This window comes from Corvus kubaryi, unplaced genomic scaffold (assembly GCF_017639235.1).
Source record: "Corvus kubaryi isolate FWS band 111438036 unplaced genomic scaffold, C.kubaryi_AGA036_p1.0 37300, whole genome shotgun sequence".
Lineage (NCBI taxonomy): Eukaryota > Metazoa > Chordata > Aves > Passeriformes > Corvidae > Corvus > Corvus kubaryi.
The window spans coordinates 1,913,322-1,930,533 of record NW_024581093.1 but is presented as its reverse complement, the minus strand read 5'-3'; the positions used below and the strand labels follow the sequence as shown (position 1 = coordinate 1,930,533).

At 46.5% G+C, this 17,212-nt stretch overlaps 1 protein-coding gene across 2 annotated transcripts in view; it reads left to right on the top strand.

Annotated features, from left to right (window-relative positions):
- The window catches only part of CRISPLD2 (cysteine rich secretory protein LCCL domain containing 2), a 30,752-nt gene that overhangs the window by 5,682 nt on the left and 7,858 nt on the right, over positions 1 to 17,212 (top strand). For both annotated transcript variants that reach the window (XM_042027099.1, XM_042027100.1), the window contains 11 exons: positions 4,943 to 5,061; positions 7,214 to 7,346; positions 7,437 to 7,552; positions 8,860 to 8,960; positions 10,139 to 10,297; positions 11,608 to 11,668; positions 12,292 to 12,358; positions 13,317 to 13,447; positions 13,594 to 13,637; positions 14,559 to 14,631; positions 15,310 to 15,385. In XM_042027099.1, coding sequence (XP_041883033.1) covers positions 4,943 to 5,061; positions 7,214 to 7,346; positions 7,437 to 7,552; positions 8,860 to 8,960; positions 10,139 to 10,297; positions 11,608 to 11,668; positions 12,292 to 12,358; positions 13,317 to 13,447; positions 13,594 to 13,637; positions 14,559 to 14,631; positions 15,310 to 15,385 — 1,080 coding nt within the window. The remainder of the gene's footprint in view (positions 1 to 4,942; positions 5,062 to 7,213; positions 7,347 to 7,436; positions 7,553 to 8,859; positions 8,961 to 10,138; positions 10,298 to 11,607; positions 11,669 to 12,291; positions 12,359 to 13,316; positions 13,448 to 13,593; positions 13,638 to 14,558; positions 14,632 to 15,309; positions 15,386 to 17,212) is intronic.

Here is a 17,212-nt window from a genome sequence, read left to right as displayed (position 1 = left end):
GCAGCAAATTTTCCCCAGTGTTTAACCCCTGCTCTCCCTGTGAAAGCTTTCAGGCTATTGTGGGGACACCACTGGCTGCTCAGGGAATCTTCTGGTGGTTTTTGGGTTGCCATCAGCAGCCACCCAATGCTGGAGGTGGCACCTGCCCTGGGTCACACACTGATCACCTGAGCTTAGCAATGTGAGCCAACCCTCCACAAGGCTACTGAGAATCTGCCCAGGACCACAGGGAGACAGGGCCTGAGGAATGTGGCTCCATCTGCAAAGCATTTCAATCACTGGAAATAGCTGGAAAGGCTTTGGGAGTTCCTGGGTGGACAGGCCAGTGCTGTTGGGTTTTGTAGTTCAGGAAACCAAAATAAAAGCTTGGTCAATGTATTCTCCCACTTCAGTGGGAGAACTTAAAAGTTCGAGTGAGAAATATGCCTTTGCCATCCACAATTCACATGAATAGTTTTTTCTCACCTGATGCCAGAGACCCTACTTTGAGCTATTTTTGCCATGCCATCAAAATATTAACAGGGCCACAAAATGATGTAGGCAAATAATTACTTTTTGTGTGCCTTTTCCCGGTGTGCAAATATAGTTCTGACCAAAACTAGTCTGACTTCAACTGTGTGCTCCTGCTGACGGATCAAATGATGGATGATTTGCTAAGACCGTGTTTAAAAGGGTAAAAGAAAAGTACACTTAAATGTAATATAAAATTGTTTGCCAGCTGTGCTGAAGTGAGGGCTGCAAATGGAAAATCCTGCCTTTTGTGACTTCAGGGAGAAGGGAAAGAGAAGGGAGGGCAGGGAGCGGTGAGGAAGGACAGCTGTCCCTCAGTCAGTCCACACCAGCTGGATTTTGGTCCCTCCTATGCCAGAAATCCCGTGCCTTTCTAAGAACCGGGGATTGTATCCCTTTCTCAGCGGCTCTCACGTTATCCTGCAGGGAAGTGCTGCCAGAAGAGGCAACTTGATTGATTTCCAGAGGGTAAACACAAAGCATGAGCAAGCCCAAGGTGTTTTGGTTGGCCGTGGGGCTGGCAGAGCAGCCGCTGCCGAGTGTCCACGGCCCGGCCGCTGTTTGCGCTCGCGGCACGGCTGCACTTCTGTGTTTGCCTTTGCTCAGGGAGCTTTTCTAGTGGTTTTCATGGGTGATTGAGGGCAAATGAAAGGGCCTTATGTGCTCTGAAGAAAGGAGCTGAGTATGAGATGGTGCTGCTTGGAAGGGCTATAATCAGCCTTTCATGTGCTGGTGTTTACACAGTATGACTTGGAAATGCCATGTATATGCTGAACAGGAATTTCTCTTTAATCCTTTGTCCTGCAGAGGACATTTCTCATTTGGACTCGTTTAAGAGGATGGTCTGTCTTTAGAACCATAGATAAACTTTCCTCTTTCCCTTTGGTGCCGGAGTAGAGCGTCACTGGAGACGTGCAGGGATAATTTGTGGATGAGCAAGTAGAGCTTGTTCTTGCCCATCAACCTCCAAATGCTCCCTTGTGAAAATCCTCTCTCCCAGCTCCATGTCTGACGTATTTAAGTGGTCTAAAATGGAAATGGGGGCTAATATATTCTAGGAAAGGGACATATTTAACTGCTACTGGATGAACTTCAGGTTTTGGACACTGTTAGTAAGAAAGCAAGAACACAGTGAGTCCTATGACTTATCTGGAGATCAAAAGAATTATTATATACACATGGGATAAAGGCAGAGTGGACTGAAAAATGAAGAAAGAAACAGTTTAGCTTCTGGGTTTGTGTAATTAATTGAAAGCTGGCACAGGTATTCACTGCTAATGGAAAATGAGTGAGCAGGCCACAACTTCCTGACAAAACTGGGCCAGTTCAAAATTACCTTAACCCCTCCACCAGCTCCATGGTCGACACATCTAGTGTGCATTTGGACTGTTTAAAAGGTGGATGGGTGCCAAGGCCAAAACAAACTCCTTGTTAATAGTCCCAGAGCAAAAAGGACATAACGGACCCAGAGGAAAAAGGACATAATAGATCCTAAGGCATGGTGACCTTTTAAGATGGCTTAGTCAGATGCTTTCAGCAGTGATGAAAGGCAGAAATCTTTCCTCTTGTGGCAGCCTCAGAGACAGCTGGATAAAGCAAAATTATTCTCAGTGCAGATTGCTGGAAGGAAAACAGTTTGTTTTCATGTATAAGGTATGCATCCTTCCTCTCAACGGTAGGGTGGTGGCTCTCCCTGTCGGGATGGCATGGTGTTTCTGTGGGAGTTAGCAAAAAGCATCTCCAAGCCTCTGCCAGGACATGTCAGTCCTGGAGTTTGATGCCACTTTAAAAAGGAAGCTGCCAGTACTGCAGAAAGTCTGAGCTGGGGAGGAAAATGAGCGAGTAACCCGATCACTGCAATTCAGGTGTCTGGCTTTAGGTTTGCGAACTTGTTAGGCTGAGTGAGCAGACTCCTTGTGGGATGCATCATTAAATCTGAACCTACAAGTTGTGGTACAATATATGTATTGTACATATGTATCTATTTTACATATGCACTGTACACTCCACTTTGAAAGGCCATTATAAACTCACAGGAGTGAAAAAACAGAGTCCATGTGCTAAATCACTTGGAATCACACACCCCCGAAGGACTCTCGACCTCTGCTTCTGAAGGAAGCTGAGCACAGGCTCGTTGCCCCTCTGGCTTCTGTTGTCTTCCTAGATACTGCTATGAATATTGGCATAAAGAATTCTTGCAAGTGTAGCTGGGAAAGTCTGAAATCTCTTTTCTTTTTCCCCCTATGTTTATTGCTCTGAAATAATTCCAGCCCCCTGACTGCATTCGCGTCTGAGAAGCAAGAGGCAAATACCTGCTCTAATTTAGATGGGATGGCTTTGTAATCCGATGCCTGCAGAACGAGCTGCTCTCCTCCTGCAGCAAAAAGCCGTGCAGAGATGGAGCTCCTTCCCAATTACCTGCTGAGTGTCTTTTGCCCGAGTTCATTTATTTTATCCGCAGGCATCAAAGGGAGATCTAACACGTACGCTCGCATTAATTCCCATTTAATGGCCTTTTGCTCAGGACGTCTCTGCATTAAATTAGGAGATTTGGAACATCCCTGCCTCCGGGGCTGCAGGGAATAAAGCTGGGTGGGAGTCTGAGGAGCTCGGAGTGCGGAGCGTCTTGGGAGAGTTTCTGTGGCTTTTGTGCTGTGGCCGGTCACTGCCGGGCGCACAAAGGGGGACACCACAGAAAGCTGGGCCTCGCCACGGCTGCGAGAGGGTTGGGAATGTGTGGTGGGTCTGATCCCCTCACTTTCAGTGAGCTGGAGGGCTGGGAAGGAAAATAATTTTGCTCCCTGTGTCAGAGCTGTGTCCATGGGTTTTGCAGACTGACATGGATTTGCTCGGTCACTGCTCAGTCCAAAGCTGAGCTGGCGAGCTCGGGGCAGCTCTGGGCTGCTGCTGGAATCTGGTTTGCTGAGAGTGCTTCATGATAAGCTGTTCTGGGAGGCCTGGGCTGTGAGCTCAGTGGGATGAGGTCATGTTTGCCTCACTGAGATAGTGGACACGCACCAAGTCCAGGAGACACTGCATTTTCCTGTTGTCTTATCTAGGGATGCAGAGTCCTTCTTCATCCCAGCTGTAACTGCCCGAGACTGTGTCCAGATACTCACTCAGAATGGTTTTTAAACGTGTTTGAGAGCCTGGATGCCCTGCAGCCCTCCAGTCTCTGACAGGTCCTTTGAAATGTTTGAGATCAGAAATTGCTTTTCTTCTGGAGAAGACAGGACTTGGAAAGAGCAGCTGGTTGTGATGGTAAATGTCCAGAGAGGACAGTCTCATGCTGGCACGTGGATGGGCTGGATGCACATTACAAGACCTCTCTTCTCTTTGGTTTTATTTGTAGGAATGTGTGGTACTATTTTTTTTATCCAGTGAATTATCCTCTAAAGGCTGCTCTGAATAGAGCAGCTGTCAGTAATTACACAATGAATTCAGAGCACTGGCTGCTGGGCCCAGTAAGTCTGGACTTTAGAACAAATACTCTCCTGGGCAGCAGAGCCAGCAGAGCTGCTTTCCTGTTTGCCTTTGTGTCATGTTGGAGCTCTCCTTTGGCTCACAACTGGGTGATATTCGATGAGGAGTGATCTCACCCCAGCATCCTGCCCTCAGTGGGAACAGAAATGGGATTTGTCACTTCTAACGTGATGCCTGCTTCAGTGAGAGTGGAAAAAGCTTAAAAACCCTGGGACTTTGCCACCTCTGATGTATTTGACTGGATCCGCTGGTGGACTCTCAGTTATTCTGAAAGGAGAAGGGGAGGTGAGACTGGGAGCCTCAGACCCACACTCCTTGATTGAAAGGTTGGACCAAAGATCTCCAGCTGTGTGGTGGTGGAGGTAGTGGAGCTCTCCACTCCAACAGCTCTCCACTGCTGGAGTTCCCCTTGATGGGAAAGCCTGGAGATACCCCAACAGGAAGGACAACGGATGAAAAATCATGCTGAAATACATCAAAGCACTGACTGTTTGCTAGAATGCTTGCAGGACTCAGAAATATGTGTCATGTTGGAGATCGTGGGATCTCCAACCTTGAGTTTTAATTTTTAATTTTTTTAAAACATATTAGAAAAACAACTGCCAAGAATATCTTCTGGTTTAGGGTGGTTGGTCTAGATGTGTTCTTGAGGTCTTCCCACGTGAGTTTGTGTGTTTTATGATGACCTGAGTGAAGCATTTCCTCAGAAGCATGGCATCACCTGGGGAAAATCATAGATCCTTTAGTGCCCTGGACTTTCATGGCAGGGGAACTTCTTGAAAAATGTGATTTTAGCGCAGAAATGTGCTGGCTTCACCAGGACAGGCTGGACATGGGGGGCGATCTGTACCTTAGTCTTTCTCCACTAACTGCTGTTGGTTTAATCTCTCGATCTAATAAGTCTGAGATGAAAAACTGACCTGTTCTTTTCTCTCCCCACACCCTGAAGACCTGGGATGAGGAGCTGGAACGGTCAGCGCACGCTTGGGCTCAGGAGTGCATCTGGGACCACGGGCCCAGTGACCTCATCAGGTCAATTGGGCAGAACCTGGCGGTTCACTGGGGCAGGTAAGACTTGGGGTGCTACAGGATCATTGCAAAGGGCAGTTTATGGGTCCTCCTTTAGAGACAGCTGGAAAGCTTTGCTCTGATGCTTGGTGGAGCACTGGGGAGATGGGAGAGGAGCTGGGGGTCATTAATTGTGATGGCTTCAGTGGGATGGTTATGGTGGTAGCGCCTGCAGCCACCTCCCACTGACACTCCTCAGGAAACCAGCTTTGATTTGGGCTCCTCCATCCATCTGGACCTCGGAGTAACTCCTCTGTAACATGCTTAAGGTCACTCCTCCTTAAGGAGAACAGGCACAGAAGCCTTAACCCTTGCTCCTAAATCTGCTGTTTCAAGGCGGGTTCTGGCATTGTGCAGAGAACCAGCTGAAGGCTGAAGTTTCTCAGGAGCAATGTCTGGATTCAGCTCAGAATTTGTGTCTGGATTCAGTTCAGAATTTAATTATCTCTTGCTGTGTTTTCCATAAATATTTATCTGGCTCCTGATTTTTCTTTACTGAAAACGCTTTGAAGGGTTTTTTTTTTTTCAAATTCCTAAGACAAGTTTTAAACTAGAATCATTAACCCAGTTAGGAAAGCTGACATTAAGGCTTCCAAATGGATTTTCCTCTCCATCTCAAAGTGAAATTTGTTTATTGTTAAGCCCTGTTTATAAGCTTGTTATAGGTTAAACCTGCTTTACACAGCAAACATTTTGTCCTTGCTCAGGAGCCCTGAGTGTTTTTTGCCCATTTCCTGGGTGGAAGTGCAGTTGTGTTTGTAGTTAATCAGACAGAACTTGGTGGAAAGCAAAGGAAATTTGCTGGTGTGAAATTAGCCTGATATAAAAATTGGGCCCATTTTTGTTGGCAGAATTAGCTAATGATTGGAAAGTAGAATGGTTAATTCCTTGGAAACAAAGTCAAAAGATCGTGCTGTTCTTGGCTGTCCTACCAGTGCTCAGGATGGCCATGGGTTCCTGATGGAAGAAGATCCAATCTTGCTCCCTTTGTGGTCCCTGAGAGGAAAGAAAAATCAGATTTCTCATCTTTTTCAGGAACAGGCCATAACTTGATTGCCTCCATTTCCTGTCCTGTAAAATAGGATTCGGAAAGTATTCGCGTCATGACATCATGAGATGGATGTTTTTAAAATACTTCTAATGAATGTTTTTTAATGAAAAGTTGGCTGAAAGGATCAGCTCCAGTTGGTAATGATATCATTTGGATTTCTGGCAGCTCGCTTCGTGTGAGCTGTTGAAAGCAATCAAAAGCGGTGGGTTTGGTGCAGTTTGCAGATCATTCTGTTTGCTCACTGTGTACCAAGTGAGTAAAATGTGTATGAGTTTCTGCAGGTGGTTTGGACACCATTTGTGCTCCCCAAACACAGCACAAACAGCATCAGAACTGCCACAGACCGTGGAACCTGAGGCAGAGATTACACAAAGGGCATGGGGGGCTTGGCATAGGGGGAAATTGCTGCCAAAAAAGGTAGGATAGGAGTGCAGTGCACCAGCTACTCCACACCAACTCCTGGTGGGATGTGAGTGAGGAAAAGCCCACTCACTTTCAAAGGTCTTACAGTGTTGGCTGTGAGTGAACTTCCAGATTTAGCAAATTGCCCCGTGGTAAAATAGGTACACGATGGCTTTTGGTTTAAGATGTTTGGCAAAGCCTAACTTCTGTTTACTTTCAAAACACAACTTTCCGCCAAACTAGAAGTTATTTTGTAGTTGTGTGGAAAAGTGAGAGGGCATTTCAGGTCAGCAGCATTTGAGGATTGTGTCAAACCTATAAATAATAGAGTCAGGTCTGTGAATCTGAGGGAAAAAAATTGTAGAAACACACAACAGTTTGGGTTGGAAGGGACCTCAAAACTCATCCAGTTCCAGCTACCCTGCCATGGGCAGGCACAACTTCCACTACCCCAGGGTGCTCCTAGCCCCATCCAGCCTGGCCTTGGACACTTCCAGGGATCCAGGGGCACCACAGCTTCTCTGAGCACCCTGTGCCAGGGCCTCCCCACCCTCCCAGGGAACAATTCCTTCCCAATATCGAATCTTAAACCTTCATCTTTAACATTTGAAAAAACTGGTTTTTTGTTTGTTTTTTTTTTTTTTTAATTTGAAAACTTCTACTGGAACATCCTGATTCCAACTGCCTTTTCTCCCTCAGGTATCGATCTCCAGCGTTCCATGTCCAGTCTTGGTATGATGAAGTGAAGGATTACACATTCCCATATCCTCACGAGTGCAACCCGTGGTGCCCAGACAGGTGCACAGGTGCCATGTGCACGCATTACACCCAGGTAAAGGGGTTTGTACCCATACCCCCCACATCCCCCCATGTCTAGACTGCGGTAATTTGCTTATTTTCAATATCTGCATTTCCCTTACAGATAGTCTGGGCCACGACCAACAAGATTGGCTGTGCTGTGAACGTCTGCAAGCAGATGAATGTGTGGGGAGAGATCTGGGAGAATGCTGTCTACCTGGTCTGCAACTACTCCCCCAAGTAAGGCAGAGCAGCTGGGCTCTCTCCAGCTCTCCCAAAACTGGCAGCTTGCTTAACTAGCTCAGGATCTGGGGAAGAGATTTCAGGCAGTCTAGACTGGTGGTTGTGGCTTTAAATTTTTTCTTTAGACAGCAGCACAGGGCTGGTTCAAAGCTACTGAGCGTTGCCTGGAAAACTGAATGAGAGGCTGGGGCCAGACTGGAGCTTTGATGTTCCTGCCACGGGAAGGGAAAGGAGGAGCAGGAGATGGCCAGGATGGAGCTGGCATGTGCTGCTGAGCAAGGCTTGCTCTCTGCTGTCAGAGGGTGGGAAGGGATGGGGTGGTGGTGAATGCCAAAAAAACCCTGAAATAACTGCAGCAGTCAAGATTTCACTAGCTCCACGGTTTGATTAAATTTCAAAATGAAAATCATATTTCTTGCCTACTACATCCAGGAGAAGTTTACTACCTGGCAGTGGCAGTTAATATTTGCTGGTTTAATGGCTAATAGGAGAAACATTCTCACTCCGAGCCCTTGGCAATTTAAAACTTCAAAACAAAATGGAATAGGGAAATTGCTCTATGCAAAAGGAGTGGCTTGGGGAGCATCTGACTTCGGGGGATCACAGTGCAGAAAAATGCAAAGGAAAAAGAAGTGTGGGGCTGGAGCTGTCATGTCCAGAGCTCCCTGGGTGGGTTCTCTAAGCCCCTCTCCCCACGTCAGATGAGCACACTTTGCTCATGGTTTGGTGGGATTTAACAACCAGCTCCTCATGAGGGATAACACCATCTCCCACAGAGCCCCCACAGCAGGCTGGGCGACTTGCATGTCATCCGTTCAGGGCTGCTGGATGGAAAAATACTCTATTTGTGCAGTTCCTGGTTAATCTTTTCTCTCTGGCATCGGTGCACATTGTCCTCATGTAGCCTTATAGGTGGAGGCAGCTGAAGGAGCATAACCCAGGAGTTTATATCCACGGCTTAACTCTGGCTCCTTCAACCTCCTTATCCCCTAAAATTTGCAGGACAGAGTGCCAAAACGGGCTTTTGTTCTGGGGACTTCCTTCAGCAAAATGCAGTAATCCATTGATTTATTTCTGTTCACATAAGATCCCGGTGTTTATATTGGAACTTAATATAAAAGTGACACGGCACGCAATTTCTTTAAATGTCATTTTAGAGGTGAAACAAGGAGGAACATCTTTCCTGCAAGGCTGGTGGCTTAGTATTTATTTAGGTGCTCTGAGCCAGGATGATATTTCTGGTTTTGGGGGCTTGGTTGGGTATTTGGGTGTCTGATGGGTGCTTGTTTCTCCTGTGCTCCCAGGGGCAACTGGATCGGAGAAGCTCCGTACAAGACCGGCCGTCCCTGCTCCGAGTGCCCGCCGAGCTACGGGGGGAGCTGCCAGAACAACCTCTGCTACAAAGGTATCTGGTGGGGGCTTGGGACACCTCTGGGGTGGGGGACAAGGCTGGAGAAAACTTGTGGAAGCTTCTAATTAGAACCAGCCGCAGCTTTCTGCCCCTTTTAATTACCCATCCTCAATATTCCGACATGGGGACACGTGGGAGATCGTCAGTCAGTGAAAGCAAGAACCTCTGAGCTGCAGCAAATCTGGAGCTCAGATTCAGCACGTTTTCCTCATGCAAACAGAGGGCTTGGATGGGGAGAAGCAGCTCTGAGCTTCCATGGGTTTGGCACAGGAACTCCAGGGGGTTTTGAGCGCTGGCAGGCTGCGGGCAGGAGCGATCCTGTCCTCGAGGGGTTTGTTTGGGAAGGGAATGTTCTCCAGGGCTTACCAGAGACATCGTGGGTGGGCAGAGCTTGGCTGCCTGCCCTGCTCCTTCAGGGGCTGGGAATGGAGCCTTTGCCTCCCTCCCCACATTGGTTTGCATGGCTGCAAAATGAATGTAGTGATCCGTGTCCCTTGGAGGAGAGGAGGGGGATCCTGAAGGGTTTTTCCTGACCTGTGAAGTTTTTTTGGAAGAGAGGTCGATAGAGTAAAATGTATTATTAAGGTGAGCCCTCCAGTGCAGCAATGCTACCCCCAGCATCTGGGATCTCCTGGGGTCATTTCTCTCCTCCCAAGTGTTTTGCTCCCCAGAGAACTGGGCTCTTTGAAAACAGGGAGATTCCCTGGAGACTTGCCCAAAGCAGAGGCTTATTTTGCTGCAACGCTGCATTTCTCATTTTTTATCTTGTGGGGTTTGAGGGAGGACCCCAGGGTGCAGGAGGGCTGCAGCAGGGAGAAGGAAGGGGATGATGCCCTGATGGAATAGGAGCCCTTCAGAAAATTTGTGTTTTCTTCCAAAGGGAAGAGCTCAGTGGGAAACAGAGGAAGGAATATCAGCGCTTTTTTTCACTAATTAGTGGGGATCCCTGCAAATCTTTATTGTAAGATCCTGTAAAAGCTGCTTCATGTACAGAGGAGCAGGAGAGGAGTGTCCTGGCAATAGCCCTGTGCTGCATCCAGTGGGTATTTTTAAACTTCCAGCTGTTGAAAAGCAGATCCTTGTCCAACTAAATCATTCCCACAAAACATGAACCTAACTTCCCCATCAATGTGAGCATGCTGTAATTATTTTTAATCCCCTCTTTTACCAAGATCACCGTTATGAAGATCCCATCATTGCTGAGACAGATGAGACCAACGAGGTGGAGATTTCGCAGGTGGCAGAGCAGAAGCCGGTGCGGTTCCGCCCTCCGGAAAACAAGCTCAGCAAATCCACCAAGCCCAAGAAAATCATCCCAGAATCCTACATGAGTAAGACACAGCCTTTCTCTTTTTCAGCTCCTGTGAGTTTTGAAGCACCTTTCTGGGCAAAGGTGTGGAAAACAATGAGGAGGCTCTGGGGAAATATAACTGAGTAGAGGGGGAGGTGATCTGCATGAAAATTCACTGCTAATTGTGCAGAAAGCTGCCAGAAGTGGTGAGCAAAGCTCTCAAAAGCTGCTTGTGCCTTCTGCACAGCAATCTGCAACAGTTACTTGTTTGTTAAAGTAATGTCACAGAATACCAGAATGGTTTGGTTTGGAAGGGACATTAAAGATCATCCCATCCCACCCCTGCCTTGGGCAGGAACAACTTCCACTGTCCCAGGTTGCTCCAAGCCCTGTCCAGCCTGGCCTTGGACACTTCCAGGGATCCAGGGGCAGCCACAGCTTCTCTGGGCACCCTGTGCCAGGGCCTGCCCACCCTCATAGGGAAGAATTTATTCCCAATATCCCATCCATCCCTGCCCTCTGGCACTGGGAAGCCATTCCCGGTGTCCTGTCCCTCCATCCCTTGTCCCCAGTCCCTCTCCAGCTCTCCTGGAGCCCTTTAGGCCCTGGAAGGGGCTCGGAGCTCTCCCTGGAGCCTTCTCCTCTCCAGGTGAGCACCCTCAGCTCTCCCAGCCTGGCTCCAGGGCAGAGGGGCTCCAGCTCTCAGAGCATCTCTGTATCATCCTCTGACTGACTCCAGCAGTCCACGTCCTCCTTATCTCAATAAAATATCAATGTACCAAAGGTCCCCTCGATCAGCAGCAAAATTACGAAATAATGCTTTTATTTCCCATTTAAAACACTCTACACTCAGCACTTTACCCCCTTCACAACTTTTCTGGGGTTTATAGTTTCTTTCCTCTTTATTTCTTGCTTGGGAATATTTCTGGAGTTATTTATGGAGCTGCTGGTACTTCCTTCGTTGTTTTCCAACTGCTGTTAATTAAAAGACATTTTTTGAGAAAACAAGGTGGGGCAAGCCAGCGGGTCCTTTTCAAGTTTATCTGCCAGCATCTGGAGAGTCTGTAATTAAAAGGAGAATGAGAGTTCTGACTGCAGACCTCAGGCTATAAATCAAAGCCTTCAGCTGTCAGCTGCATCTCCCTTGCTAATATTCCAAGGACACCTGTCTCAGGTGAAGGGCTAAAGAGGCACCAACTGCTCCAGGCTGGATAAAATCAGATTTTATCGTGCTGCACCAAAGACCTCCAGGAAAGATGTGTGGAGGTTGCTCATCTCTGCAGCTCGGAAGAAGGCTGAGCAATTTCCTTTTTAGAAAATGTATTTATTTGATTTTTTTTTTCTCTCCAGCACAAGTCATTACCTGTGAAACCAAGATGAGAGACAAGTGCAGAGGCTCAACATGCAACAGGTAGGGTTTTGTTGATGTTTTCTGGAGTGCTGAGGGAAAAAGTAATCTAAATATTACTCAGTTCTTGCAAACTCAGAACAGGCTGTACTGTGTATTTTTTGAGACTGTCTAGGTAGATCTCTTTAAGAAAACCCCCAAAACCTAACCAAAAAGTCCCCCAAAATTCTCTTAATGCAAGCCTTCAGCCAAGCTTGGCAATAAGGTGGTTTGGTTGATTTTATTCAGCCACGATGACCCACAGTTTCAGGTGTCCAAAATAATTTAATAAATTTTGGCAGAGTCATTTTTTGAGCTTTTTTTAATGTATTTCACTGCTGTCCAAGCCAGACCAATAATTCATGGCTTGTCCCCTCCCAGCCAGTCAAGAACTTCTGGTTAAGGTTTCTGCAAAGGACAGGACAGTTTATCACTTGGAGAAAAACCAAATCCACGGAATCTAAATATTGGTCGGGCTCTTAAGGAGGGTGGAGCAACTGTTTTAAAAAGTAGCTATTTTGCAATCTTGTTTTTAAAATGGCAGAGTTACATGAAATGAATGGAATGACTATTACATGAAATAGAGTCAAAGTTCTGTTTTTCTTGAATTGTTTTTCGCCACCCTCAAAGATACATATCTTTACCAGGTATTTGTGCCCAGCTGGCTGCTTGTACAGTAAGGGAAAGATCTTTGGAACATTTTATTACGAGAGTGTAAGTACCTTTTAATAGCTCGTGGATGTAATTTGTGGGAGTCAGTGGTAATGACAGAAATGGGAAATGCCAGCCATTCTGGTGTAATTTGGCTTTTCATATTCTCCGGTTGTGGTGCTGTAAAACACTGCTAATAAAGATTATCTGTATTTTCCTCATCTTGGTGTTGAAAAAAGGGAAGGACTCTGGGAAGGCAAAGTGCTTCCAGACGTGATTTTATCAGGAATTGTCCTTAATGTGGACACCCATGGAAAGTGAGGGATGGCAGCTCCTACAAAGATCTCTTTGTTCATGTGGGCAGCTGTTGTCTGAACAGAAACTTTATATAAAAAACCACTGTTAAATGTTGTAATGAAATAACATTTTGGGCTGATTTGCTTGATATTAAATTAGTAAGATAATTGATAAATAAAGCACGGCACCATTTTCCCATCAACACTACTTTTGGGGTGAAGGAAGTTTGAGGATAAAAGGGTTTCTTTGGGTAAAATCAGGTTTTGTTTCCCTATTCCAACTGTTGGTGCGTGACTGCATCACCCATGATGTGTCTTTGCCCTGCAACTTCTATGATTGCAGACACCATTCCCCTCCAAGTGGCATCAGCAGAAATATTTTGGGTTTGAATATTTTGTCGAGAACTGGAAATATTTCAGACTGGTCTCTCACTTCCAATGCTGCTTTTCCTCTAAATTGTGTTTAGATGTATGGTTTTGTTATTTAAAAAAAAGCTTGCCATTCAACCAGGCAGAGCTTAAAATAATAGTAATAAAAGAATCAGGCCGTGTTGGGAGAGGAAGATTTAACAACCAGATTCCAAAGGAGTGTACTCAGCTTATTTTCCACATGGTGCTTTGGTGGTGGTTTCATTTCTTCTCCATTTTTCACGTAGCAGCTGGGCAGCTCCATGAACGAGATTTGTTTGATTTATTTCACACACCATTTATTTATCTCTTGTCAGTCTTCCAGCATATGTCGTGCTGCAATCCATTATGGAATCCTGGACAATAAAGGAGGGCTGGTGGATATCACGAGGAAAGGAAGGACACCCGCTTTTGTGAAGTCCACCAGGAACGGTGTGGAGTCGTTCAGGTACTGCCTTCACCAAAAACTGTTGGTATTTGCTTTAAATACAAGCAGATGTTCAGTCATCTTTGTTGCTCTTCTGTAGATACAGTGATCCAAGTAATTCTACTCTGCTTGTTTTTTTAATAATTTTTTTTTGGCTTGTTTTACAGGAAGAGCAAACCTTCAAATGCATTCATGGTTTCCAAAGTCACAAGTAAGTTTTAAACGTTGAGGGGAGAAAATATTGTTGCTGGAGTTTTATGGGGTACTTGCAAACCTCATTCCTTTCAGGGCTCTTTTTCATTTTAAGAGGTTGTGTCCAATGGTTCTGTACCACAACCAAACCCTGGCTTGGTGGTGTAGGGTGATCTAGAACCTTAGAGTGACTGTCCACCCACCACGGGCAATTCCACCACCACCCACCTCATTTTCCTGTGGGAATCTGAGAGGAAAATAGAGAAATAGGTGATAATGGGCCAATTCCAGAAGCATCTCCTGCTGATGGATCATGGTGGGGTCCAGACTTCAGCTGCTCATAGTGAGGGGATGGAATTTGAGCCATCCATGTGTGAAAGCCTCAGTCAAGTGTCAGCACTTACAAAAACTAGAAAAAAAATAGTGGCTAATATCCTAGTGCAGTAATGTAATGAAAACCACAATACACGTGAAATTAGTTTTTAACAGTGAGTCACACACTTCTGATGAGGGTATAAATAAACACTGTTCTACTTTTTAAACAATTCCCACTTTCTCAATATCTATGAAAAATTCCTCCCACGCAGAGTCATCCCTTTGATTGGATCTACTTGAGCCCCTTTCAGGGGGAGCTGTAGGCGTCAGGATAATCAGGCTCCACATCTGGAGCTGTAACAAAACCACGTGTTGTGGATCAGCTGCTTATCTCTTTTGAAAGCTGTGACCTTTTTTAAGGCCAGGTTGTAGTGTGGTTGTAGGGTTGCTGCTGGAGAGCTGGCCAACCCTGTCCTGGGATCCTGCTGCTGGAGCAGCTTTGCTCTTGGTGCTCTCAGCTGGACATGGGTCTCACCAAATGCATTGTGTGGCTCTGACTTGTGTTTTCTGCAGCAGCCTGAGCTTTTGGGTCTAATAATTTGCCTTCCCACTTTTATCTTGGCAGCACAGACTCTGGATTGTTACACCACAGTAGCTGAGCTGTGCCACTTCAAAAAGCCAGCGAGCCACTGCCCAAGGTAACGCAAACCTGCTTGGTTTAAACCCTCTGTCCTAAGGAGGGGCAGCTTAACAGAGGGGCTGAGAGCCCTGAATTTAAGGGCTGGTGGGAGAAGAGCTGATCTTACTGGTTGAACTGGAGGAGGGGGTTGGGGATGGCGTCTTTCCTCCTGCCGTCATGTTTTTCTTGGCATCACAGTAGAAAGTGCACATTATGTTTTTGGATGGCTTCAGTAATGTATCAGCCAGGCTACACAATCCTGTGCCAGTACACCCTCACGTGTGAGTGTGCAACTGCACATTCTTTGTCTTTTTGCTTCTGGATTTAGTGGGGTTTGGATGTGGTTTTCCTTTCCACCTTAAAACATGGAAGAAGTTTGCTCTGGAAACTGTGCAGGAGTAAGTGACAGGGCACGGGGGCACAAACACATGCAGAGATCTATGTGCACAGAATTGAGCAAAAATACAGATACTCCACCTTGAAAGAGCCATAAAGACCAATCCCTCTTCTACTGGTCCAAATCCCTCTTTTTGCAGTTCTGCAGCAACCACCAAATGTCATCTGAGGGGAGCGAATAATCAAATTCACTGTTGCCACCTGCAGACCAGATGCAGGCACTTGAAATCTCCCAGGAATGCAGCTCGCCTTCCTGTCCAGCCCTGATCTGGGGAATAAATCTGAATACATTGTTTTCTAGGATTTATTGCCCGGCCCACTGTAAGGACGAGCCGTCGTACTGGGCACCGGTGTTTGGCACCAACGTTTACGCGGATGTGAGTACCGACGTTTCCCTGCATATCGTGACAGTCCTGCCCCAGAGCTGGGGTCACACTGGGGTTTAGGGGAGAAATTCAAACCCTCTTGTGGTTATTCCATGTGGGGATGGGCATCTGGGGGTAATAGGTGGGGTCAACTGGCTTGGGGAGTTGCTCTCCATCTCTGATTTGTTCTGAAGGACTTGGACATGTAACATCACAACTCCTTGACTTATGGTCAGTATTTGTTTGGGGAGCCCTTCTACTCTCCAGCACTGACTCATTCCTAGAGATTTGGGCATGTCCCTTAACCTCCCCAAGCCTTGTGAGCTCTGGCTGTGAAATCATGGTTGCACTTGTTTACCTTTGTAAAGCATTTTAGGATTTACAGGTGAGCACCAAAGGGCTTTTATTCCATACCATCACACTATAGAGTTGGCAAAAAAAGGCCTCCCTCTACTCTCTGGTTTCTGGGAGATTAACAGAATTTCTCAGCAGTCAGGACAGAGCTCAGAGAAGTGGAAAGAAAGTGTGTGAGCTGGTTTTATGGGTTTGTTTTTCTGAGCTCTGCTCATGGGGATGAGCAGAGGCTTGATGCTAAAACTGGGCAGAGTCATTTTCTTGAAATCTCTTAATATTAGGCCTCTAAAAACTGGGTCTCAATGTTTTTCCATTTGTGGGTGCCTGGTTATTTTGGGTTTTTTCCCTCATTTTCTTTTTTCCATTGGGAACTGTGTTCAGAAATGCCAGCTCTCTGGCTGCCCTGGAGCCTGTAGGATCGTGGCTTTTGAAAGCCTAGGGGAAGCAGTCAGCAGATTGTGGACCCCCAGCTTTGGGTCACCCTGGAGCTTTGCAGACTGCTGAGAAAACCCATCCTGCAGGAATCATACAGTAATTTGGGGAAGCAATTTTGAAAGCAATTTTGAAAAGAAACCCACTATTTTTTATTTTGCTCAGGACCAATTTTTTTGAAGGTAGAGCTGCACAAACAGGTTATCCTGGACTAGCTCACAGGCAAATCCATGGAGCAGCTGCCTCCCCGCAGTCCCTGCCTCCTGCATGCTCCCACCTGCAGGAAATGGGAAATAGTTTTCTCTTTCCTACAGAGGACAAACCTCCCTCAGATCACCCCCGAACAGGGCCTGTGATTACAAGGGTATTAGGTGAGGAGCAGCACCCCAGGCTGGCATTGCACTGACGCAAAAGGATTAGTGTCCTTTAATGAACACATTTCCTACTGACCCTCCTGGGTATTGTTTCATCAACGGGGCCATGGATGGTGGCTTGGGAAAAAAGCAAAAAGTAATAATGATAAAAAAGTATTTGGCCACTTCCTAGGGGGTTTGGTTAACCTTTTTTTGGACTGTTGTGCTAACAGGGTGATGTGGAGGTGCTAGGAAAGTGTTGAGGTTGGTGGCAAAGCGGGTGAAACCAGCTGGGATAAAGAGTTTGAGGTGACTCTGAATGGTGCTGCAAAGGGAGAGGTGGTGATGCTGGGAATGCTCAGAATGGGAAGTCGAGAAGAGAAACAGCCACACCACACAGGGAGAATTTGGGGAAAGGCTTTTCCCAGGGAGCAAGGGCTGTGCTGGGAATTAACCCAAGGCCACTGCTGAGGAATGATTAAAGCAGGCAATGAGCTGCCTGTGACAAGTGCTGGTCTTGTGAGAGGGATTTGAGAAGCCAACTTCCTGTCTGGTGTGGCACCTTCATGGCCCTTGGGAGGACTTCTGCTCCAACTGTGAAGTTATCTGAAAGAAAATGAAGCATTTAACCCCATTTCCAGTCTGCACTGTGCTGTAAAAAGCAGTTCAAGGGAATTGTTCATGAGGAAGTTAGTAAGAC